General features: G+C 46.9%; 1 protein-coding gene across 2 annotated transcripts in view; it reads right to left on the bottom strand.

Annotated features, from left to right (window-relative positions):
• cachd1 (cache domain containing 1) overlaps nt 1-18,020 on the bottom strand; it is a 112,406-nt gene that overhangs the window by 19,271 nt on the left and 75,115 nt on the right. For both annotated transcript variants that reach the window (XM_014123422.3, XM_014123420.3), the window contains exons 6-14: nt 13,584-13,728; nt 13,126-13,342; nt 12,530-12,679; nt 6,500-6,733; nt 5,971-6,120; nt 3,637-3,760; nt 3,288-3,405; nt 1,229-1,397; nt 972-1,114 (exon numbers count right to left, since the gene is read on the bottom strand). In XM_014123422.3, coding sequence (XP_013978897.1) covers nt 972-1,114; nt 1,229-1,397; nt 3,288-3,405; nt 3,637-3,760; nt 5,971-6,120; nt 6,500-6,733; nt 12,530-12,679; nt 13,126-13,342; nt 13,584-13,728 — 1,450 coding nt within the window. The remainder of the gene's footprint in view (nt 1-971; nt 1,115-1,228; nt 1,398-3,287; nt 3,406-3,636; nt 3,761-5,970; nt 6,121-6,499; nt 6,734-12,529; nt 12,680-13,125; nt 13,343-13,583; nt 13,729-18,020) is intronic.

Below are 18,020 nucleotides of genomic sequence, written 5' to 3' on the forward strand. Positions count from 1 at the left end.
CCACCTACAGAGAGTCTCTCCCCCACTCTCTCACCACATACAGAGTCTCTCAGTCTCTCCCACACTCTCTCACCACATAAAGAGTCTCTCAGTCTCTCCCCCACTCTCTCACCACCTACAGAGAGTCTCAAAGGTCTCTCCACCACTCTCTCACCATGTACAGAGTCTCTCAGTCTCTCCCACACTCTCTCACCACGTACAGAGTCTCTCAGTCTCTCCACCACTCTCTCACCACGTACAGAGTCTCTCAGTCTCTCCCCCACTCTCTCACCACATACAGAGTCTCTCAGTCTCTCCCACACTCTCTCACCACGTACAGAGTCTCTCAGTCTCTCCACCAGTCTCTCACCACGTACAGAGTCTCTCAGTCTCTCCCACTCTCTCACCACGTACAGAGAGTCTCAGTCTCTCCACACTCTCTCACCACGTACAGAGAGTCTCAGTCTCTCCACCACTCTCTCACCACGTACAGAGTCTCTCAGTCTCTCCACCACTCTCTCACCACGTACAGAGTCTCTCAGTCTCTCCACCACTCTCTCACCACGTACAGAGTCTCTCAGTCTCTCCCCCACTCTCTCACCACCTACAGAGAGTCTCAAAGGTCTCTCCACCACTCTCTCACCATGTACAGAGTCTCTCAGTCTCTCCACCACTCTCTCACCATGTACAGAGTCTCTCAGTCTCTCCCACACTCTCTCACCACGTACAGAGTCTCTCAGTCTCTCCACCACATACAGAGAGGGGCTAAAATGCTGTGCACACAAGCTGCTAAAAACATGGAGCTTTTCTTTAGCTTCTCCTAAAAGGCAAAGAAGGCAGTGGCGCTAAGAGACTTGAGGGGCAGTTCGTTGTCTTTCTTTTGGTGGCGTTAGCTAGTGTGGTTTGGCTCACAAGTCTTTCCAGAAGATACATGTTTGATATTAGTTTGGCTTCTCTGTGTTAATGACTGTCAAATGTGATTGTGTGAGTACCTTGAGTCCAGGGTTGGCTATGAGGCGTGTGTTATCACTGAGGTAGGCAGTGTAGTGTTCCACCATGCGTTTGGTCTCTGGTTGGCTGAGGTGCTCGTAGGGCGAGGAGAAACTCCCTGCAGACAGCATCACTGTAGGACTCTCTGACAGAGAGAGAGACAGAGAGGAAAATAGAGACTAAATATAAAGCTCGAAAATCTCTGCCTCAAGCCTAGTTCCTCTCTCACAGTCATTGCCTACATGGCCTCAGGTCTTACCGACAGTGGCCAGCTGTTTGAAGTGCAGACAGGAGCTGGGCTGACCCAGCAGGTCCAGTCGGTGATAGAGCAGCTTGGAGCTGGGAGCAGTGTTCAGGTTCTTCAGGTGTTTCACAGGGATCTCTGGCTGTATGTTCACTATGCACAGGATGAACGACTTGTCCTGGACCTGGGGAGGGATTGAGGGAGAAGATAATGGATGTTTTTGTGTAGGAACTTCTACGTAGAATAGAGTGATACAGAGCAGAGACACAGCTAGAGTCATTTGACTAGTTTTTCACAATCCATTGATAAGTCATGACTGATCCTAACTTGTAAGGGGGAGTTGATGTTTAGGGCTACCTCTGGAACGAGCTCTGAAAGAGAAAGTGTTTTGGGGGTGGGGGTGGGAGCACTGAGTTTTTCTAAAGGTGACAGATTGGAGATGACTGAGGGAGATGGAGTGAGAGAAGAAGTGGGAGAGAGGGACAAAGAAGATGAAGATGCAGTACTGCATTACTGGCTTGTTACGTTATGACGAGGGAGTGAGAGAGGGACAGAGGGGAAGTAAGGGAGGGGCAGAAGGGAAGTAAGGGAGGGTCAGAAGGGAAGTAAGGGAGGGACAGAAGGGAAGTAAGGGAGGGACAGAAGGGAAGTAAGGGAGGGACAGAAGGGAAGTAAGGGAGGGACAGAGGGGAAGTAAGGGAGGGAGGGACAGAGGGGAAGTAAGGGAGGGAGGGACAGAGGGGAAGTAAGGGAGGGAGGGACAGAGGGGAAGTAAGGGAGGGAGGGACAGAGGGGAAGTAAGGGAGGGAGGGACAGAGGGGAAGTAAGGGAGGGACAGAGGGGAAGTAAGGGAGGGACAGAGGGGAAGTAAGGGAGGGACAGAGGGGAAGTAAGGGAGGGACAGAGGGGAAGTAAGGGAGGGACAGAGGGGAAGTAAGGGAGGGACAGAGGGGAAGTAAGGGAGGGACAGAGGGGAAGTAAGGGAGGGACAGAGGGGAAGGAAGGGAGGGACAGAGGGGAAGGAAGGAGGGACAGAGGGGAAGGAAGGGAGGGACAGAGGGGAAGGAAGGGAGGGACAGAGGGGAAGTAAGGGAGGGACAGAGGGGAAGTAAGGGAGGGACAGAAGGGAAGTAAGGGAGGGTCAGAAGGGAAGTAAGGGAGGGACAGAAGGGAAGTAAGGGAGGGACAGAAGGGAAGTAAGGGAGGGACAGAAGGGAAGTAAGGGAGGGAGGGACAGAGGGGAAGTAAGGGAGGGAGGGACAGAGGGGAAGTAAGGGAGGGAGGGACAGAGGGGAAGTAAGGGAGGGAGGGACAGAGGGGAAGTAAGGGAGGGAGGGACAGAGGGGAAGTAAGGGAGGGAGGGACAGAGGGGAAGTAAGGGAGGGACAGAGGGGAAGTAAGGGAGGGACAGAGGGGAAGTAAGGGAGGGACAGAGGGGAAGTAAGGGAGGGACAGAGGGGAAGTAAGGGAGGGACAGAGGGGAAGTAAGGGAGGGACAGAGGGGAAGGAAGGAGGGACAGAGGGGAAGGAAGGGAGGGACAGAGGGGAAGGAAGGGAGGGACAGAGGGGAAGGAAGGGAGGGACAGAGGGGAAGGAAGGGAGGGACAGAGGGGAAGGAAGGGAGGGACAGAGGGGAAGGAAGGGAGGGACAGAGGGGAAGGAAGGGAGGGACAGAGGGGAAGGAAGGGAGGGACAGAGGGGAAGGAAGGGAGGGACAGAGGGGAAGGAAGGGAGGGACAGAGGGGAAGGAAGGCAGGGACAGAGGGGAAGGAAGGCAGGGACAGAGGGGAAGTAAGGGAGGGACAGAGGGGAAGGAAGGCAGGGACAGAGGGGAAGGAAGGGAGGGACAGAGGGGAAGGAAGGGAGGGACAGAGGGGAAGGAAGGCAGGGACAGAGGGGAAGGAAGGCAGGGACAGAGGGGAAGGAAGGCAGGGACAGAGGGGAAGGAAGGGAGGGAAAAAAGGGACAGACAGACAGACAGACAGACAGACAGACAGACAGACAGACAGACAGACAGACAGACAGACAGACAGACAGACAGACAGACAGACAGACAGACAGCAGTGCATCGTACCAGTTTCCATGTGTAGCTGACGTTGTAGGCATCCTTGCTGGGGTCTCGGAGGCGGTTGGTGTGCCAGGACAGAGAGGAGTTGGTGGGCACAGCTATCACCTGACTACCCAGGGGCAGACTGGAGGGAGGAACAGGAAGTAGTAGGGTTAATATTAGCAACACAAGATTGTGCAATGCAGTCCGATCCCCAAAACACCTCAGACTACAGTATATAAACAAAGATTGCTATGACAATGGGAGTGGATGAAAACATCTTACTACATTACTAGTCTGCCTTGAGTTTCCAGAACCTATACATACTGGTGAAACCCCACCTCTCATTGCCCCCTGACCCTTGAACCTAACTCACCGGAGAATGTTGTCCCGTACCACGGGGAACCCAGGGATGTTCTCATAGTGGATGATGTCAGTATGGAGGGGAGGCTCTGTCATCAGGTAGGGCCGCGTGAGGGACGGGTGCATCAGGGTGTAACCTGGGAAACCAAAAACAACTACATTATCAGAACTGAAAAAGCATAATCAATCAATGCCATCAGGGGCTCTTCACAGGAGCAGCCCTTCATGCAGCACCCAGGAGCCCCCAGGGGCCTTGACCCCACCTCACCCCAGGGACGGGCTACTGCTCCTTGGGCAGGGTGAGGCCAGATCACCCATAGACCCCTAGTACTGTGGTCCTGTATGCAGGCAGCCACCAGAGCAGCCACCAGAGCAGCACTAATAGTAAGCTATGGGAGATTGAAAGCCCTTACGAGGGAGGAGGGAAGGAGAGAGAGAAGGGGGGGGGGGGGGGGTATTTTAAGTAGGGCAAAGCGAGAGAGAGCTAGAGAGACCGAGCGAGCAAGATCGAGGAGAATCCCTTTTCTCTAACGACAAGGTATCTCAGACCATATCACCTCCATACTACAATAGTCCATTACAGCAGCTCCACTCTCCACTCAACTGTTTATCTTCTGTCTAATTGAGAGTGGCCTATTAGTCAGAACACACATAACGACTTTAATACTCATTAATTATGGTCTGACAATGTAATAAGCACCGTGCAGTAACCGCATGTCATCTGACAACAGACTCATTACAATAACACTACGGCTAACCATTCGGATTGTATCCCAAAATCCCTCTAGGGAGTACAGAGGACATACTGCTAGGCTGACAAAGTTTCATAATAACCCAGTCAATACACATGTCTGAGCATGGCCTTTCCAAACCACCCAAGCAAACATCCTATTTTAACTTGAAAAGCATATTTTTAAATTGACTCAAACCTTAAGATCTTAAATATGGCTAGCCTGCGTTAACACTAAAGGAAAACCTAAAATGAGAGTGGCAGTGAAGCACTGAGACAAACCCTAACTCTGGCCCAGTCCCTGCCTCTCGGTGCGCCAATGGCCCAGTCCCTGCCTCTCGGTGCGCCAATGGCCCAGTCCCTGCCTCTCGGTGCGCCAATGGCCCAGTCCCTGCCTCTCGGTGCGCCAATGGCCCAGTCCCTGCCTCTCGGTGCGCCAATGGCCCAGTCCCTGCCTCTCGGTGCGCCAATGGCCCAGTCCCTGCCTCTCGGTGCGCCAATGGCCCAGTCCCTGCCTCTCGGTGCGCCAATGGCCCAGTCCCTGCCGCTCAGTGCGCCAATGGCCCAGTCCCTGCCTCTCAGTGCGCCAATGGCCCAGTCCCTGCCTCTCAGTGCGCCAATGGCCCAGTCCCTGCCTCTCAGTGCGCCCCTGTATAATTATGTGCACCAAATAACGTATACGCCAATCACCAAATAATGCTTTTGGGAACAGTCAATGGAACTGTAACCTACTGTTCAGATGGGTTAAATGGAAACTGAAATCTGGAGACTGACTGTAGGTCTATAACCTCTCACATAGCCTTACTATTAACTCCTTCAGAATTAAACATTTCTTGCAGTGAAATTATGCACCAAATGTAGGCTAAATTTGGACTTGGGAACAGGAGTGGAGAAATGTGCTTTCTTTCTGCATCTTGAGATAGTTGGGTCGTTTTCACAGCTTTCTATTTCCTTACAACTGGTCCAACTGATGTCATTTGGACATTTTGCACAGAAAATTGTTCATGTTTTTCTTCCCAGTCCCTAAACGTCTTTGCTCCACGAAAGAAAATGACACAGAAAAACAACTTTACTGATGTCAACACAACTGAAGCATTCTATAGATCTATGACATTATTCTGGTGAGCAGGGGTTTATTTAGTCTTCTAGGACAACATATAATGACAGGAGAGAAGCTGCATGTATCTAATTATAGACCAGTTGACTAACAAATATCCTACAAAAAGGTCAGAAATTACAAGCAGAAACATATCTAAATCAGGACAAAAACATCCTGCATCCCCTAATGGGGTGCAAACTGGTCTTATGCATGCCTAATGACCGGACTCAGTCAAACTGGCACTCCACCTCCGAGTCAGAGCTAACACTGGCTCCACTATGTCAGACACTGGGTCCAATAGCAGCAGTACTACTGTAGCACTGTGGCTCTGGAGTGTAGAGAACTAATGTTATCTTCCCTGGGATGCCCCAGAGAGGCCTACTCTGTCATACAATACTGTGGCCTGGAGAGGAGAGCATAACAGAATAACTAAAAGGCTGAGACAAGACTTTCGCATGCGAGTTGTTGTCCTCGAGGAGAGTGCTGGGTTAGGGTAAGTGTGGAGGTGTAGGACGCACCTTTGTTGTCTATGAGGAAGGTGTAGGAGGCCAAGGAATCCTGGTAGTAGGTGACGTCCTCTAGAATGTAGGCTAGGTTCACGTCCACCCCAACCACACCCAGCAACAGGTTGCCAAAGTAACAGGGCCGGCTCACCGTCATGATGAAACCTGCAGGGAGAAGACAGATAGTTTTACATGACACTGATTGATCACCAAGAGCCCAAATCAATCTGATCCAGTTTCTAATATTTTCTTTACCACTGATTTAGGTTAAGCAGCTTACTGTACATTAGTTCTAACCTTAAACATTATGCGGACATAAGAGCAGAACTGGTCCTAGACCAGACCAAAATGATAACGGCCATGACCAGTTGTTAGGATCTGGTCCTGGTGTCCTGTGGGGTCCTGGTAGGGCAGGTTGAAGCTGGACAGGTCTATCATCTATTCATCACCACTGATTTAGGATCAGATCACTGTATCTCAGCTCTAACCTTAACCATAATGACTAGAACAGACCAACTGGTCCTAGATCTGTGTCTAAACCCACCGTCTCCCATGGGGTCCTGGTAGGGCAGGCTGAAGCAGGACAGGTCTATCATGCGGTTGGGCAGGTTGATGTAGAAGCGTCCCACGGTGGTCTCCAGGTTACTGAGCTGATTCAGGACCATCATGCTCCCCTTCACCACGGGTAGCGCCGAGCGGTCCGGGACGCCGTACTTCAAAGAGTTCTGCTCCGCTAGGTCACGCAGGAACGCTAGCTCCTTCAGACCCGTCACCCCCTCTGTTGAGGAAGAAGACAGCAACACAGATGTTTTACAGACGTTTTGCAGATGCGTTCAAATATATTGGAACCATTGAACGATTCACTATTTCTTCTAAAATAAGATGACAATTTCAAAAACTGTGTTCACACATGTATTTGTTTGATTTACAACTGCACAGGACACCCAAAAATACAAAATAAAAACATCCACATTGAGATTTTTCAATTCTAAGTAGAAAAATGGCCTTGTTAAATTAATCTAAATGTAATTTAATTTGGTTGGAAGTAGGGCTGTTGTGGTGACCGTATTACCACCGCACCGGTGGTCACGAGTCATGAAGGCAGTCAAATTCAACGTGGCCTAGGTTCACGTCCACGTTTAGTCACGGTAATTAGGCTTCTCCAAGTTATGATGCTGCTGCTGGTCATTGGTAGCCTACCAAACTCGCTAACTGCCTGGTATTCAGCACTCTATTTCCCTCTAATCCCCCTGACATCAATGCAAATGTATCTAATCAAACACTTCATGAAAGCCCATGAACTCATGTTGCACAACATTTCAATAGGCTATGCAATTGCGCAAGAGAACAGAGTGATGGCATCTACTAAAAAGAGGAGGATCAGCTTTCTATAGGGTAGGCTTACTATATTTATTTCTCATCTTTCCTAATATTAAGCACATTGCTTATATTTACATAGCCTACCTGGCTGGCATGAAAATAAACCCTGGGGAACAGCATACTCCATTCGCTATTTAAGTGCATAGATTACGTATTTTTTCCCGCTGCTCCTGTTTCAATACAGGTGCATGATAATGGTCCTTTCTAAATCAAACTAAATGTCACATATATTATTTAGTATATGTAAAGACAATATCAAATTTAAGAATAGTCTGATGGGTGACAATATTAGCCTATCACTGAATGATGCCCAGCATATTGTAACGCCCTGGCCATAGAGAGGGGTTTTTTGTTCTTTATTTTAGTTAGGCCATGGTGTTAGAACGCCCACCCAATGTATGTTCCTTTCTCTATGTTTTTGTATTTCTTTGTTTTGGACCGTGTGTGGCTCCCAATCAGGCACAGCTGAAGCTCGTTGTTGCTGATTGGGAGTCACACATAAGGAGCATGTTTTTCCTTTGGGTTTTGTGGGTAATTGTTTCTGTTTTGTGTTTGCACCTGACAGGACTGTTTGGCTGTCGGTTTCTTGTTTTTGTCTAACGTGTTCTTTCTTTAATAAATTCCTGAAGATGAACACATCCTCCGCTGCACCTTGGTCTCATTTGAACGACGGCCGTTACACATATGAAACAAATCGTTTTTTGTGTGACTTTTTTGCGAATCATAGTCGCACTCCTCCTCACTAAAGTGGCCAAATAACTTGTTCAAATTAAGCACATGAATCCGCTTTACACAGGATGTAGAGCCTAACTGGCATACACAAGCAGCGCTTGAGTTTCATGTTTGGGGAAGATAATTTTACGCATAAAAATGCACCTTTATAATAAAAGCATTACATGCATAATTGCATTTGTGGTCACGTTTGATAATGGTGTTTTCCCGCTAATGGAACATTCGCACTTATAGCCTACTACCATGTGCGCATTGCTGCGTTTATAATGTGAAGAAATAGCCTAATAGTTGATCAACATTTTATAGCTAAATGTTCTGATCTGTTGCATCAACCACATTGCGTAAAAACGTTTTTGCTAGTGGCTGTATTAATTTGGGATCTATCGCATTCCACAACTGTCCCAGACTATGTTTGGAAAATTATTTCTCACACAGAATAGAATATGTCGACCTTTGTACTATGGGGTATAGTAGATTGACATAGGCTAGTGCTTTTGCTGTTCATAGGCCTACTCATCTTGTTGGCTGACGAAAAGTAAATGTGGACAGTTCTTCAAATATCTTCAATATGCACCTCGGAATTGGATAAGGACGCACGTAGTTCCGTCCCCGATGTGTCGGTCTTCACTTGTAGCCTGTGAGAAAGACCCGATCACGTGATGGAGTGTGCAGCACCACAAACGGCCTGGATTTTTTTAGGGTGCATTACGGCCACACAAAGAGGATGCCGCCGTGAAATTCTAGGCATTATCAAGTGCTTGTCAAATTGTGAATCAGTCAGACTGATGTAGTGTTTACAGCCTGCGCAAAAAACAAAGCATCAATCAGCCTTACAATGTATTAAAAATCTAAATATATAGCCCAATGTTTTTAGAACAACTAAAGTCACAATAATAACTCAAAATTAAACATTTAGGAATGCCTATTTATTTGTTAACCGCTCAGCACAGAATAGCCCCATGTTTGGAGAAAATATTCTTTCTATTTTATTCAGCTTTGTTCAATTGTATTCTTCATATTATAAAATAAAGCCACGGAATTCTAAGCAAATCTTGTCTGCTGAACTGAAAATGTGTAGCCCACAGCCATTTGGCATAGACAGATCAGGACCTAAGACAAGGACAACTCAGAGTATGCTATTCTGTTCTTCTGAAATAGACTACATTTTCTTCATATCATGCTTTTATAGACCTGACCATGTTAATTGTCAATTACCGTAAGACCAACAGTTATTTGATAGACAATCACCAGCTGAAAAAAAAATTGTGACCGCCACAGCCCTAGTTGGAAACAAATGATTCTCGGCAAGTGTAATAAATCCCACCTGTGGTAAGTTGCAGGTGCCTATAGAAAAATAGCAATTGAGTCAGTTTTTAAAAGAGAAACCAGAACATTCTGCACCATTAGTAGTGCAAGAGTGCTAATATATTTGACCGCATCATGTAGGTTTGTTGTTTATTGACATGACACAAGGCAATATAGGTAATGACACTCCCCATCGTGCTGACTGGTGCATAGAGAAGCATAGAGCAATGTCAAGCATAGTCGAGCAGTGTTGAGAACCGCAGCGTAGAGCAGAGCGGCGCAGGGCAGAGCGGCAGGGGGCAGAGCGGCGCAGGGGGCAGAGCGGCGCAGGGGGCAGAGCGGCGCAGGGGGCAGAGCGGCGTAGAGCAGAGCGGCGCAGGGGGCAGAGCGGCGCAGGGGGAAGAGCGGCGCAGGGGGCAGAGCGGCGCAGGGGGCAGAGCGGCGCAGGGGGCAGAGCAGCGCAGGGCAGAGCGGCGCAGGGCAGAGCGGCGTAGAGCAGAGCGGCGTAGAGCAGAGTGGCGTAGAACAGCCACATAGATGTGAGGTCCTTCGATGTATTGATATCAATGTAAGAAAACGTCCTCTAGAATATTCATTGACTTTATAACAGAGGACACCCTAGAACGACCTCTCTAACATGGCTGCCCAGACAGCTGTCACTGGACACATTTGGCATTAAGACAGGGCTTAATATGGAATGCATGGCAGTCATATCACTGATTGGATTAAATAGGGATCAAGACAAGCCTTAATACTTAGGGCCTTGTCTGATAATAATAGGATGCTGCACACATGAGAATGTTGCACTATTGACAGGAGTGAGTCAACAGGAGGTGAAAGAAGTCAATACAGCCTGGAATGTGTGGATACAGCTCTGCTCAAACTGGACAGCAGAGGTCATAGTTGGAATGGCCATAGATGAACGTTTGGCCGACGATATTCTCTGTAAAATCCATGATTCTGTGGGTGATTTACTGGTTACTGTTAAAGCATATCTTTCAATCATTCTCCTGTTTTTCATGTCTGATAAGGGATTTTAGATGGATAGAGTTTGTTCGTGGTTCACAAATCAGGCAGGAGGGACTGGGAAGTATTAGACAGTCACAGACCAGGGGGAAGTCTAGAGGGTTTGGCCCTTCTAGTTCTAGCATTTCATCAAAAAACACACAGACAAACAAGCTTAGTTCAAACATCAGAGTTGACGTGGGAGACAAGGCCACTGATCACCTTTAACAATCATCAGCTTACACCTGGCACACACAGCTCTATGCATCGCTCACAATGTGCTACACAACAAAAGCTTTCTGGGTGCTATGCTAATCAACTCAAGATGATTACATATTTCTGAATGCTTTTCATCATGGCCCCTTTTAAACAAGCGGCCCCCGGCTGCCTCTGTCACGCACCACCCTTTGAAGTCTTTAGACTCAGGCGCTCTCAGTTTTCCCTCATTTTAATTTCCTAATGAACATGATTTGTGCTAATGCCAGGCTAAGGCATGCACTGTGAAGGGGTCTCTGTGTGGGACATGGAGCGAAGGATGAGGAGAAGGGGAGGAGGGAGGGGAGACAGGTGAAGAGGGCCAATAGAGAGGGGGAGGTGGAGGCATAACAGACACACAGGAGAAAACAAAAAGCCTTTGAGGTTCCTGAGCACCTCTCCAGTCTGCACTGCCCCCATTCAGACACCCCCTCCCCCATCCAGGTGGCTGGGTGGGTCCAGCAGCAGTACCCATGACACACACATTCCACTACTAATAAGGATTGATACACCATCAATCACATTACAAAACATATTGGATTTGTATTGACATTTTAAACATACTCATGCCACTTCCAGCCACCACCAAGGCATTTCCTTTTCTCTTCATGGAGTGACTCTCAATGTGATTAGGATCATAGACACACTGTGTGTGGTGGAGGGTGATTATGATCATAGACACACTGTGTGTGGTGGAGGGTGATTAGGATCATAGACACACTGTGTGTGGTGGAGGGTGATTATGATCATAGACACACTGTGTGTGGTGGAGGGGTGATTAGGATCATAGACACACTGTGTGTGGTGGGAGGGTGATTAGGATCATAGACACACTGTGTGTGGTGGAGGGTGATTAGGATCATAGACACACTGTGTGTGGTGGAGGGTGATTAGGATCATAGACACACTGTGTGTGGTGGAGGGTGATTAGGATCATAGACACACTGTGTGTGGTGGAGGGTGATTAGGATCATAGACACACTGTGTGTGGTGGAGGGTGATTAGGATCATAGACACACTGTGTGTGGTGGAGGGTGATTAGGATCATAGACACACTGTGTGTGGTGGAGGGTGATTAGGATCATAGACACACTGTGTGTGGTGGAGGGTGATTAGGATCATAGACACACTGTGTGTGGTGGAGGGTGATTAGGATCATAGACACACTGTGTGTGGTGGAGGGTGATTAGGATCATAGACACACTGTGTGTGTGGTGGAGGGTGATTAGGATCATAGACACACTGTGTGTGTGGTGGAGGGTGATTAGGATCATAGACACACTGTGTGTGGTGGAGGGTGATTAGGATCATAGACACACTGTGTGTGGTGGAGGGTGATTAGGATCATAGACACACTGTGTGTGGTGGAGGGTGATTAGGATCATAGACACACTGTGTGTGGTGGAGAGTGATTAGGATCATAGACACACTGTGTGTGGTGGAGGGTGATTATGATCATAGACACACTGTGTGTGGTGGAGGGTGATTATGATCATAGACACACTGTGTGTGGTGGAGGGTGATTAGGATCATAGACACACTGTGTGTGGTGGAGGGTGATTAGGATCATAGACACACTGTGTGTGGTGGAGGGTGATTAGGATCATAGACACACTGTGTGTGGTGGAGGGTGGTTATGATCATAGACACACTGTGTGTGGTGGAGGGTGATTAGGATCATAGACACACTGTGTGTGGTGGAGGGTGATTAGGATCATAGACACACTGTGTGTGGTGGAGGGTGATTAGGATCATAGACACACTGTGTGTGGTGGAGGGTGATTAGGATCATAGACACACTGTGTGTGGTGGAGAGTGATTAGGATCATAGACACACTGTGTGTGGTGGAGGGTGATTAGGATCATAGACACACTGTGTGTGGTGTAGGGTTCCTACCATTCATGAGGGCGTAGGTGAGGATCATGACTGAGTTGTTGAGGTGGCGGTTCTCCTCTTTGACCACACGGAGGGTGTCTCTCTTCTCATGCTCCGATGCGTCTCGGGACGTGATGCCAGATGACAGGTAGACTATCACCATGTCTGTGTCTGACAGGAACACACAAGCACAGAGAGATCAGAAACAAATCCTTGGTCATAAATCCGTCATCTCACAAATCCTCCGTCTCTTGAGTCACATTCATTGAGCCATTTAAACCTAATTAACTGCATTGATTTACAAGTAGATTTATGTGTGAAATATTTTTACAAATACATTCATTGCCACATAACTGACAAATCGGCATTCCCTATAGAACCCTCAAATGCAACTCTGGACCTGGAAGCCACTTCCACTGATTTAATTCATTCTTCCCCTCTAATCAGGGACTGATTTAGACCTGGGACTCCAGGTGGATGCAATTCATTATCAGGTAGAACAGAAACCAGCAGGCTCCGGACCTCGTAGGGTAAGAGTTGAATACCCCTGCTATAGAACAAGCCTGTAGCATCAGTGGCCCGTAAAGACTGCATTTCCCATAGTTCCCTGTTCTTACTAGTGAGTTTCTGGGTGACGCTGCTGGTGTTCCTGAGGAGCTGGAAGGCCTTCTGGAAGCCCAGTGCATGCTGGGTAGGGCTGTCGGAGGCCTTGAGGTTGCTAATGAAGGCGCTCATCTTCCTCTTGGTCTCGCTGGTGGCAGGAGACAGGTAGCTCTTATAGCACGGGTCCAGAGAACAGGAGCGCACAGCCTCCGCTGAGGACAGGATCGAGACCTGGTGAAGAGGACATGCACAGACACAAGTGGGCATTACATACAAACACAACATAAACAACCACTTTTGGGATTGTAATCACGGGGCATATGCACAATCTGTTTTAGCTTCAGAGGGAGAGAAAGGGTGGTTGTATCTAGAACGTGGATGGTGCGTCAGGGGTCATCAGTTTCAGAAGGGCTGGGGAATTGGGCTACAAGGCGGGGAGTAAGGGCTTGGTAATCAGAGCAGAGCTCCTTACCTTGTCATGTTCGTCTATGGAGTTGAGGACGACGAGGGCAGCATCTCTGGCAATCTGGAGCTGTGTTTCTGTAATGGTCACTCCGTGGTCGATGATCACCACGATGTGTTTAGACTGGGGCCGCACCGCCGCCACGTACACTGGCCTGCGAGGACACACACACAGACACGTGATGAGTACACAAGGGCTGTCCAGACTAAAGAAAATCTTGGTCAACCAAGAGTCGTCTGTTCTTTCCACCAATCGATTGAACAAAAATGTTAAACGTGTATTTTTCCATATATTGACAGATCCTATGTGTTTTAATGAAATCAACTATTTTTACTGAGCTTGTCTGATGCTTTAAGCACATTGTTTGATTAAATAATTAGGACACACAAATTATTAGAGGGATTCCGAGCAGCAATTGATTTGATTGTTCCGGGCCGGGCTCAGACTTGCTGTGCTGTGTAAAAAAAACAAGAAGACAGTGAGTGTGTGACAAGCACCCGTTGTCTCTCTCTCCTCCCTGCTGCAGCGACCACCACAGAACATCAACAGTGTTTATCTGTCTGTCCATGTTGCTGAAGCTGTAACATAATCACAGCCATTTCTGACTGAAAAGTTCTGTTTCCAAAATCCCTCACTTGTTTTGGAAAAACATTCCCTATTCCCGTAACCCTTGCTCTCTTAACGTAACACATAAGCATTGCATACATGAGACCAAAGACCTATTTGCATGGGACGAATATTACTAGAGAATGTTGATTATGTAATTATTACTCCAGAATGTCCGTTAGTCCAGAGGACGATTCGGTCGGGATTCGTTTTTTTCCAAACTGCCCCCTGTAATTCTTTGGCAGTTACGACAGAAGCCTGGAGGTTTTTATTCTAGGTGTGAAGATACAGTACTTCAACATGTATTATGGCCACACTATACCAAAACATCTTTGGTATAGTGTGGCCATAATATTTCAATTGAGAAAGTGTGATCATATTCATTAGGATGTTTTAGCGATCCGCAGTATGTCCTAAATGCTCCCCAGCATTCAGATGTGAGCTTAACAGTGCAATTGCACTTGAGATACGTTTTAAGGCTATAGATGAGAAAACGTACTTATTATTTCCAAACATGTAGGTCAGTTGTCTGCTGCTTTGGGATCTATTAACAGCAAGGGTTGCATTAAATAGGCTCAATATTTTTTACTGATGCATTTGGCAATATTCAATTAATATGCAAAAAATATATAAACAAAAGCATTCACTGTGGAAGTTGATGGGCTACATGTAGGACATTCATGTATAGCTTATGCACTTCAAAGTTCAATTTATGCAATCAGTTATTGTTTTCTCGCGCAAACCGCGAGCAATACCTGTCAAACTCAAGATATTTCTCTCAAAACACAGGGATGTCAATTCCCACGGGACTAGTACTATCAGAGGACCTTGGAGTTCTCCAAAAAAAACAGTAGGTTATTCTGGCTGGAATTGTTATTCTCCTGCCATGTAAAAATTACTGACAAGGCAGCAGTGGCGACCCGTCATTCAGGGAAGGTGGGGCAGACCACCCGCTCAGCTAAAAATATATATTTTATAATTTTTTTGCTTGTTTTGCATGTTATTTTAGCATTAATGCGTGTCACATATCAGTTTACAAACAATGTATAAAAAATAAATAAATAAATTTAAAAAAATTGTTAATAAAGATGCATTCAAACAAGATCTCTTCTTTGCTTTCTTGAGTAAGGAAGCTCCAAAATGCAGTTGTTTCAGCCTAGCTCAGTGCTTTCTGTGGTGGTGAGGCACCCAGTGGAAAATACGGAGCGTAGGGGTTGGTAATGTTCTCTAGATGCGCCGTGATAGGCTCAGTATTCTGTCACTCATGGGGACACTACATCACCACAAAATCTACAGGTAGAGCTCGAAAATTCAAGCCCCTTGGGCGCTGACATAGAGTTACATTAGATGTGCCCTTCCAAGAAGGCTCAAGGTCATTGGCCACAAACAAAATGACATCAAATCACGTTATATCTACAGCAGCTTTGGTTGGACTGATCATGTCAACATCATACTTTCAAAATCTTAGCTAGCAGTCATCATCATCATGAATCAAGTTGACAATCTACTGGCAAATCCTTTTCAATCCTTGTCACATGAAGAGAAATTATAGATAAAACATATCGGTGCTCATTGGACATTTGTGGTCCAAGTCTCTTTTCCAAGCTTAAAAGGATAAACATTAAATATTGGCCATGCTGTCAATCCAGCATGAGTTCTGCCACTTTCAAAACAACTGGAAACTCGGAACTGGGAAATCTCGGACTTCAGTGAGTTCAAGACAACTGGGAACTTCGGGGGGGACAAGCTCCGACTCGAAAAATTTGTTTTGAACGGTTATTCAACTCGGAAACTTGGGCCTCTTTCTAGAGCTCCGACCTGAAGATCACTGATGTCATCATGATTCGACCTTGTTTTTTCCGAGTTCCCTGTTATCTTGAAAGCACCATAAATCCAGAGAATGCCAGACTTTGATGACAAAATTGGCCCATGAAGGACCGCCGCGCCACCTTCCTGTTCAAGTGAGCACAGCACAACAAGGAGATTACAAAAATGTATTGTATGCCGTTGTATAATTGATGTAATATGCCAGGGAGAAAAACTCAGCAAAAAAAGAAAAGTCCCTTTTTCAGGACCCTGCCTTTCAAAGATAATTCGTAAAAATCCAAATAACTTCACAGATCTTCATTGTAAAGGGTTTAAACACTGTTTCCCATGCTTGTTCAATGAACCATAAACAATTAATGAACATGCACCTGTGGAACGGTCGTTAAGACACTAACAGCTTACAGACGGTAGACAATTAAGGACACAGTTATGAAAACTTAGGACACTAAAGAGGCCTTTCTACTGACTCTGAAAAATACCAAAAGAAAGATGCTCAGGGTCCCTGCTCATCTGCGTGAACGTGCCTTAGGCATGCTGCAAGGAGGCATGAGGACTGCAGATGTGGCCAGGGCAATAAATTGCAATCACACCTGCGGGACAGGTACAGGATGGCAACAACAACTTCGCGAGTTACACCAGGAACGCACAATCCGTCCATCAGTGCCTAGACTGTCCGCAATAGGCTGAGAGAGGTTGAACTGAGGGCTTGTAGGCCTGTAGTAAGGCAGGTCCTCACCAGACATCACGTCACATATGGGCACAAACCCATTGTCGCTGGACCAGACAGGACAGGCAAAAAGTGTTCTTCTCTGATGAGTCGCGGTTTTGTCGGATTCGCATTTATCGTCGAAGGAATGAGCGTTACACTGAGGCCTGTACTCTGGAGCGGGATCGATTTGGAGGTGGAGGGTCCATCATGGTCTGGGGCGGTGTGTCACAGCATCATCGGACTAAGCTTGTTGTCATTGCAGGCAATCTCAACGCTGTGTGTTACAGGGAAGACATCCTCCTCCCTCATGTGGTACCCTTCCGGCAGACTAATCCTGACATGACCCTCCAGCATGACAATGCCACCAGCCATACTGCTCATTCTGTGTGTGATTTCCTGCAAGACAGGAATGTCAGTGTTCTGCCATGGCCAGCGAAGAGCCCGGGTCTCAATCCCATTGAGCACGTCTGGGTACCTGTTGGATCGGAGGGTGAGGGCTAGGGCCATTCCCCCAGAAATGTCCAGGAACTCCAGGGGAACATCTCACAGCAAGAACTGGCAAATCTGGTGCAGTCCATGAGGAGGAGATGCACTGCAGTACTTAATGCAGCTGGTGGCCACACTGTTACTTTTGATTTTGACCTCCCCTTTGTTCAGGGACACATTTTTCCATTTCTGATAGTCACATGTCTGTGAAACTTGTTCAGTTTATGTCTCAGTTGTTGAATCTTGTTATGTTCATACAAATATTTACACATGTTAAGTTTGCCGAAAATAAACGCAGTTGACAGTGAGAGGATGTTTCTTTTTTTGCTGAGTTTATGTATACTGTAGCTAAGAAAGTAATACTAGGTGTATGTTGTGTAGTAAGCTGTTAGTAGCCCATGTGCCTCACCCTGATACATTTGGTCCCAACTCCCCCTCATAATTTAGCCTACTGTTCTGACTTGGTGGTGCACATCTAGCCTATTGCCGGTTTTAGAAAAATGTAATCATTGAATTTTGTAAGAGCTTTCATTTTCTGCTTATATGGCCCTTTCATTTATCCTACGGTTCTGACTTGGTGTACAGGGGGAATACTGTAAGAACGGCCCATGTTCTGAATTCTGCAAAAGTGCTGAAGAAATAGTTATATTGACTACGTGTCCTAGCTCGCTCTTTAATGTCTTAATCAAAATTACGGATAGCCTCATACGCTCGAATTCCCGTTATGCCATAGATTGTACATCTCAATTGTCCGTAGAAAACACATTTGTTTAAGCAAGTCAGCCATATCAACTATGTTTTTTTAAGGCAGTAAATGA

The sequence above is a fragment of the Salmo salar genome, chromosome 10 (assembly GCF_965601325.2).
Source record: "Salmo salar chromosome 10, fSalSal1, whole genome shotgun sequence".
Taxonomy (NCBI): Eukaryota; Metazoa; Chordata; class Actinopteri; order Salmoniformes; family Salmonidae; genus Salmo; species Salmo salar.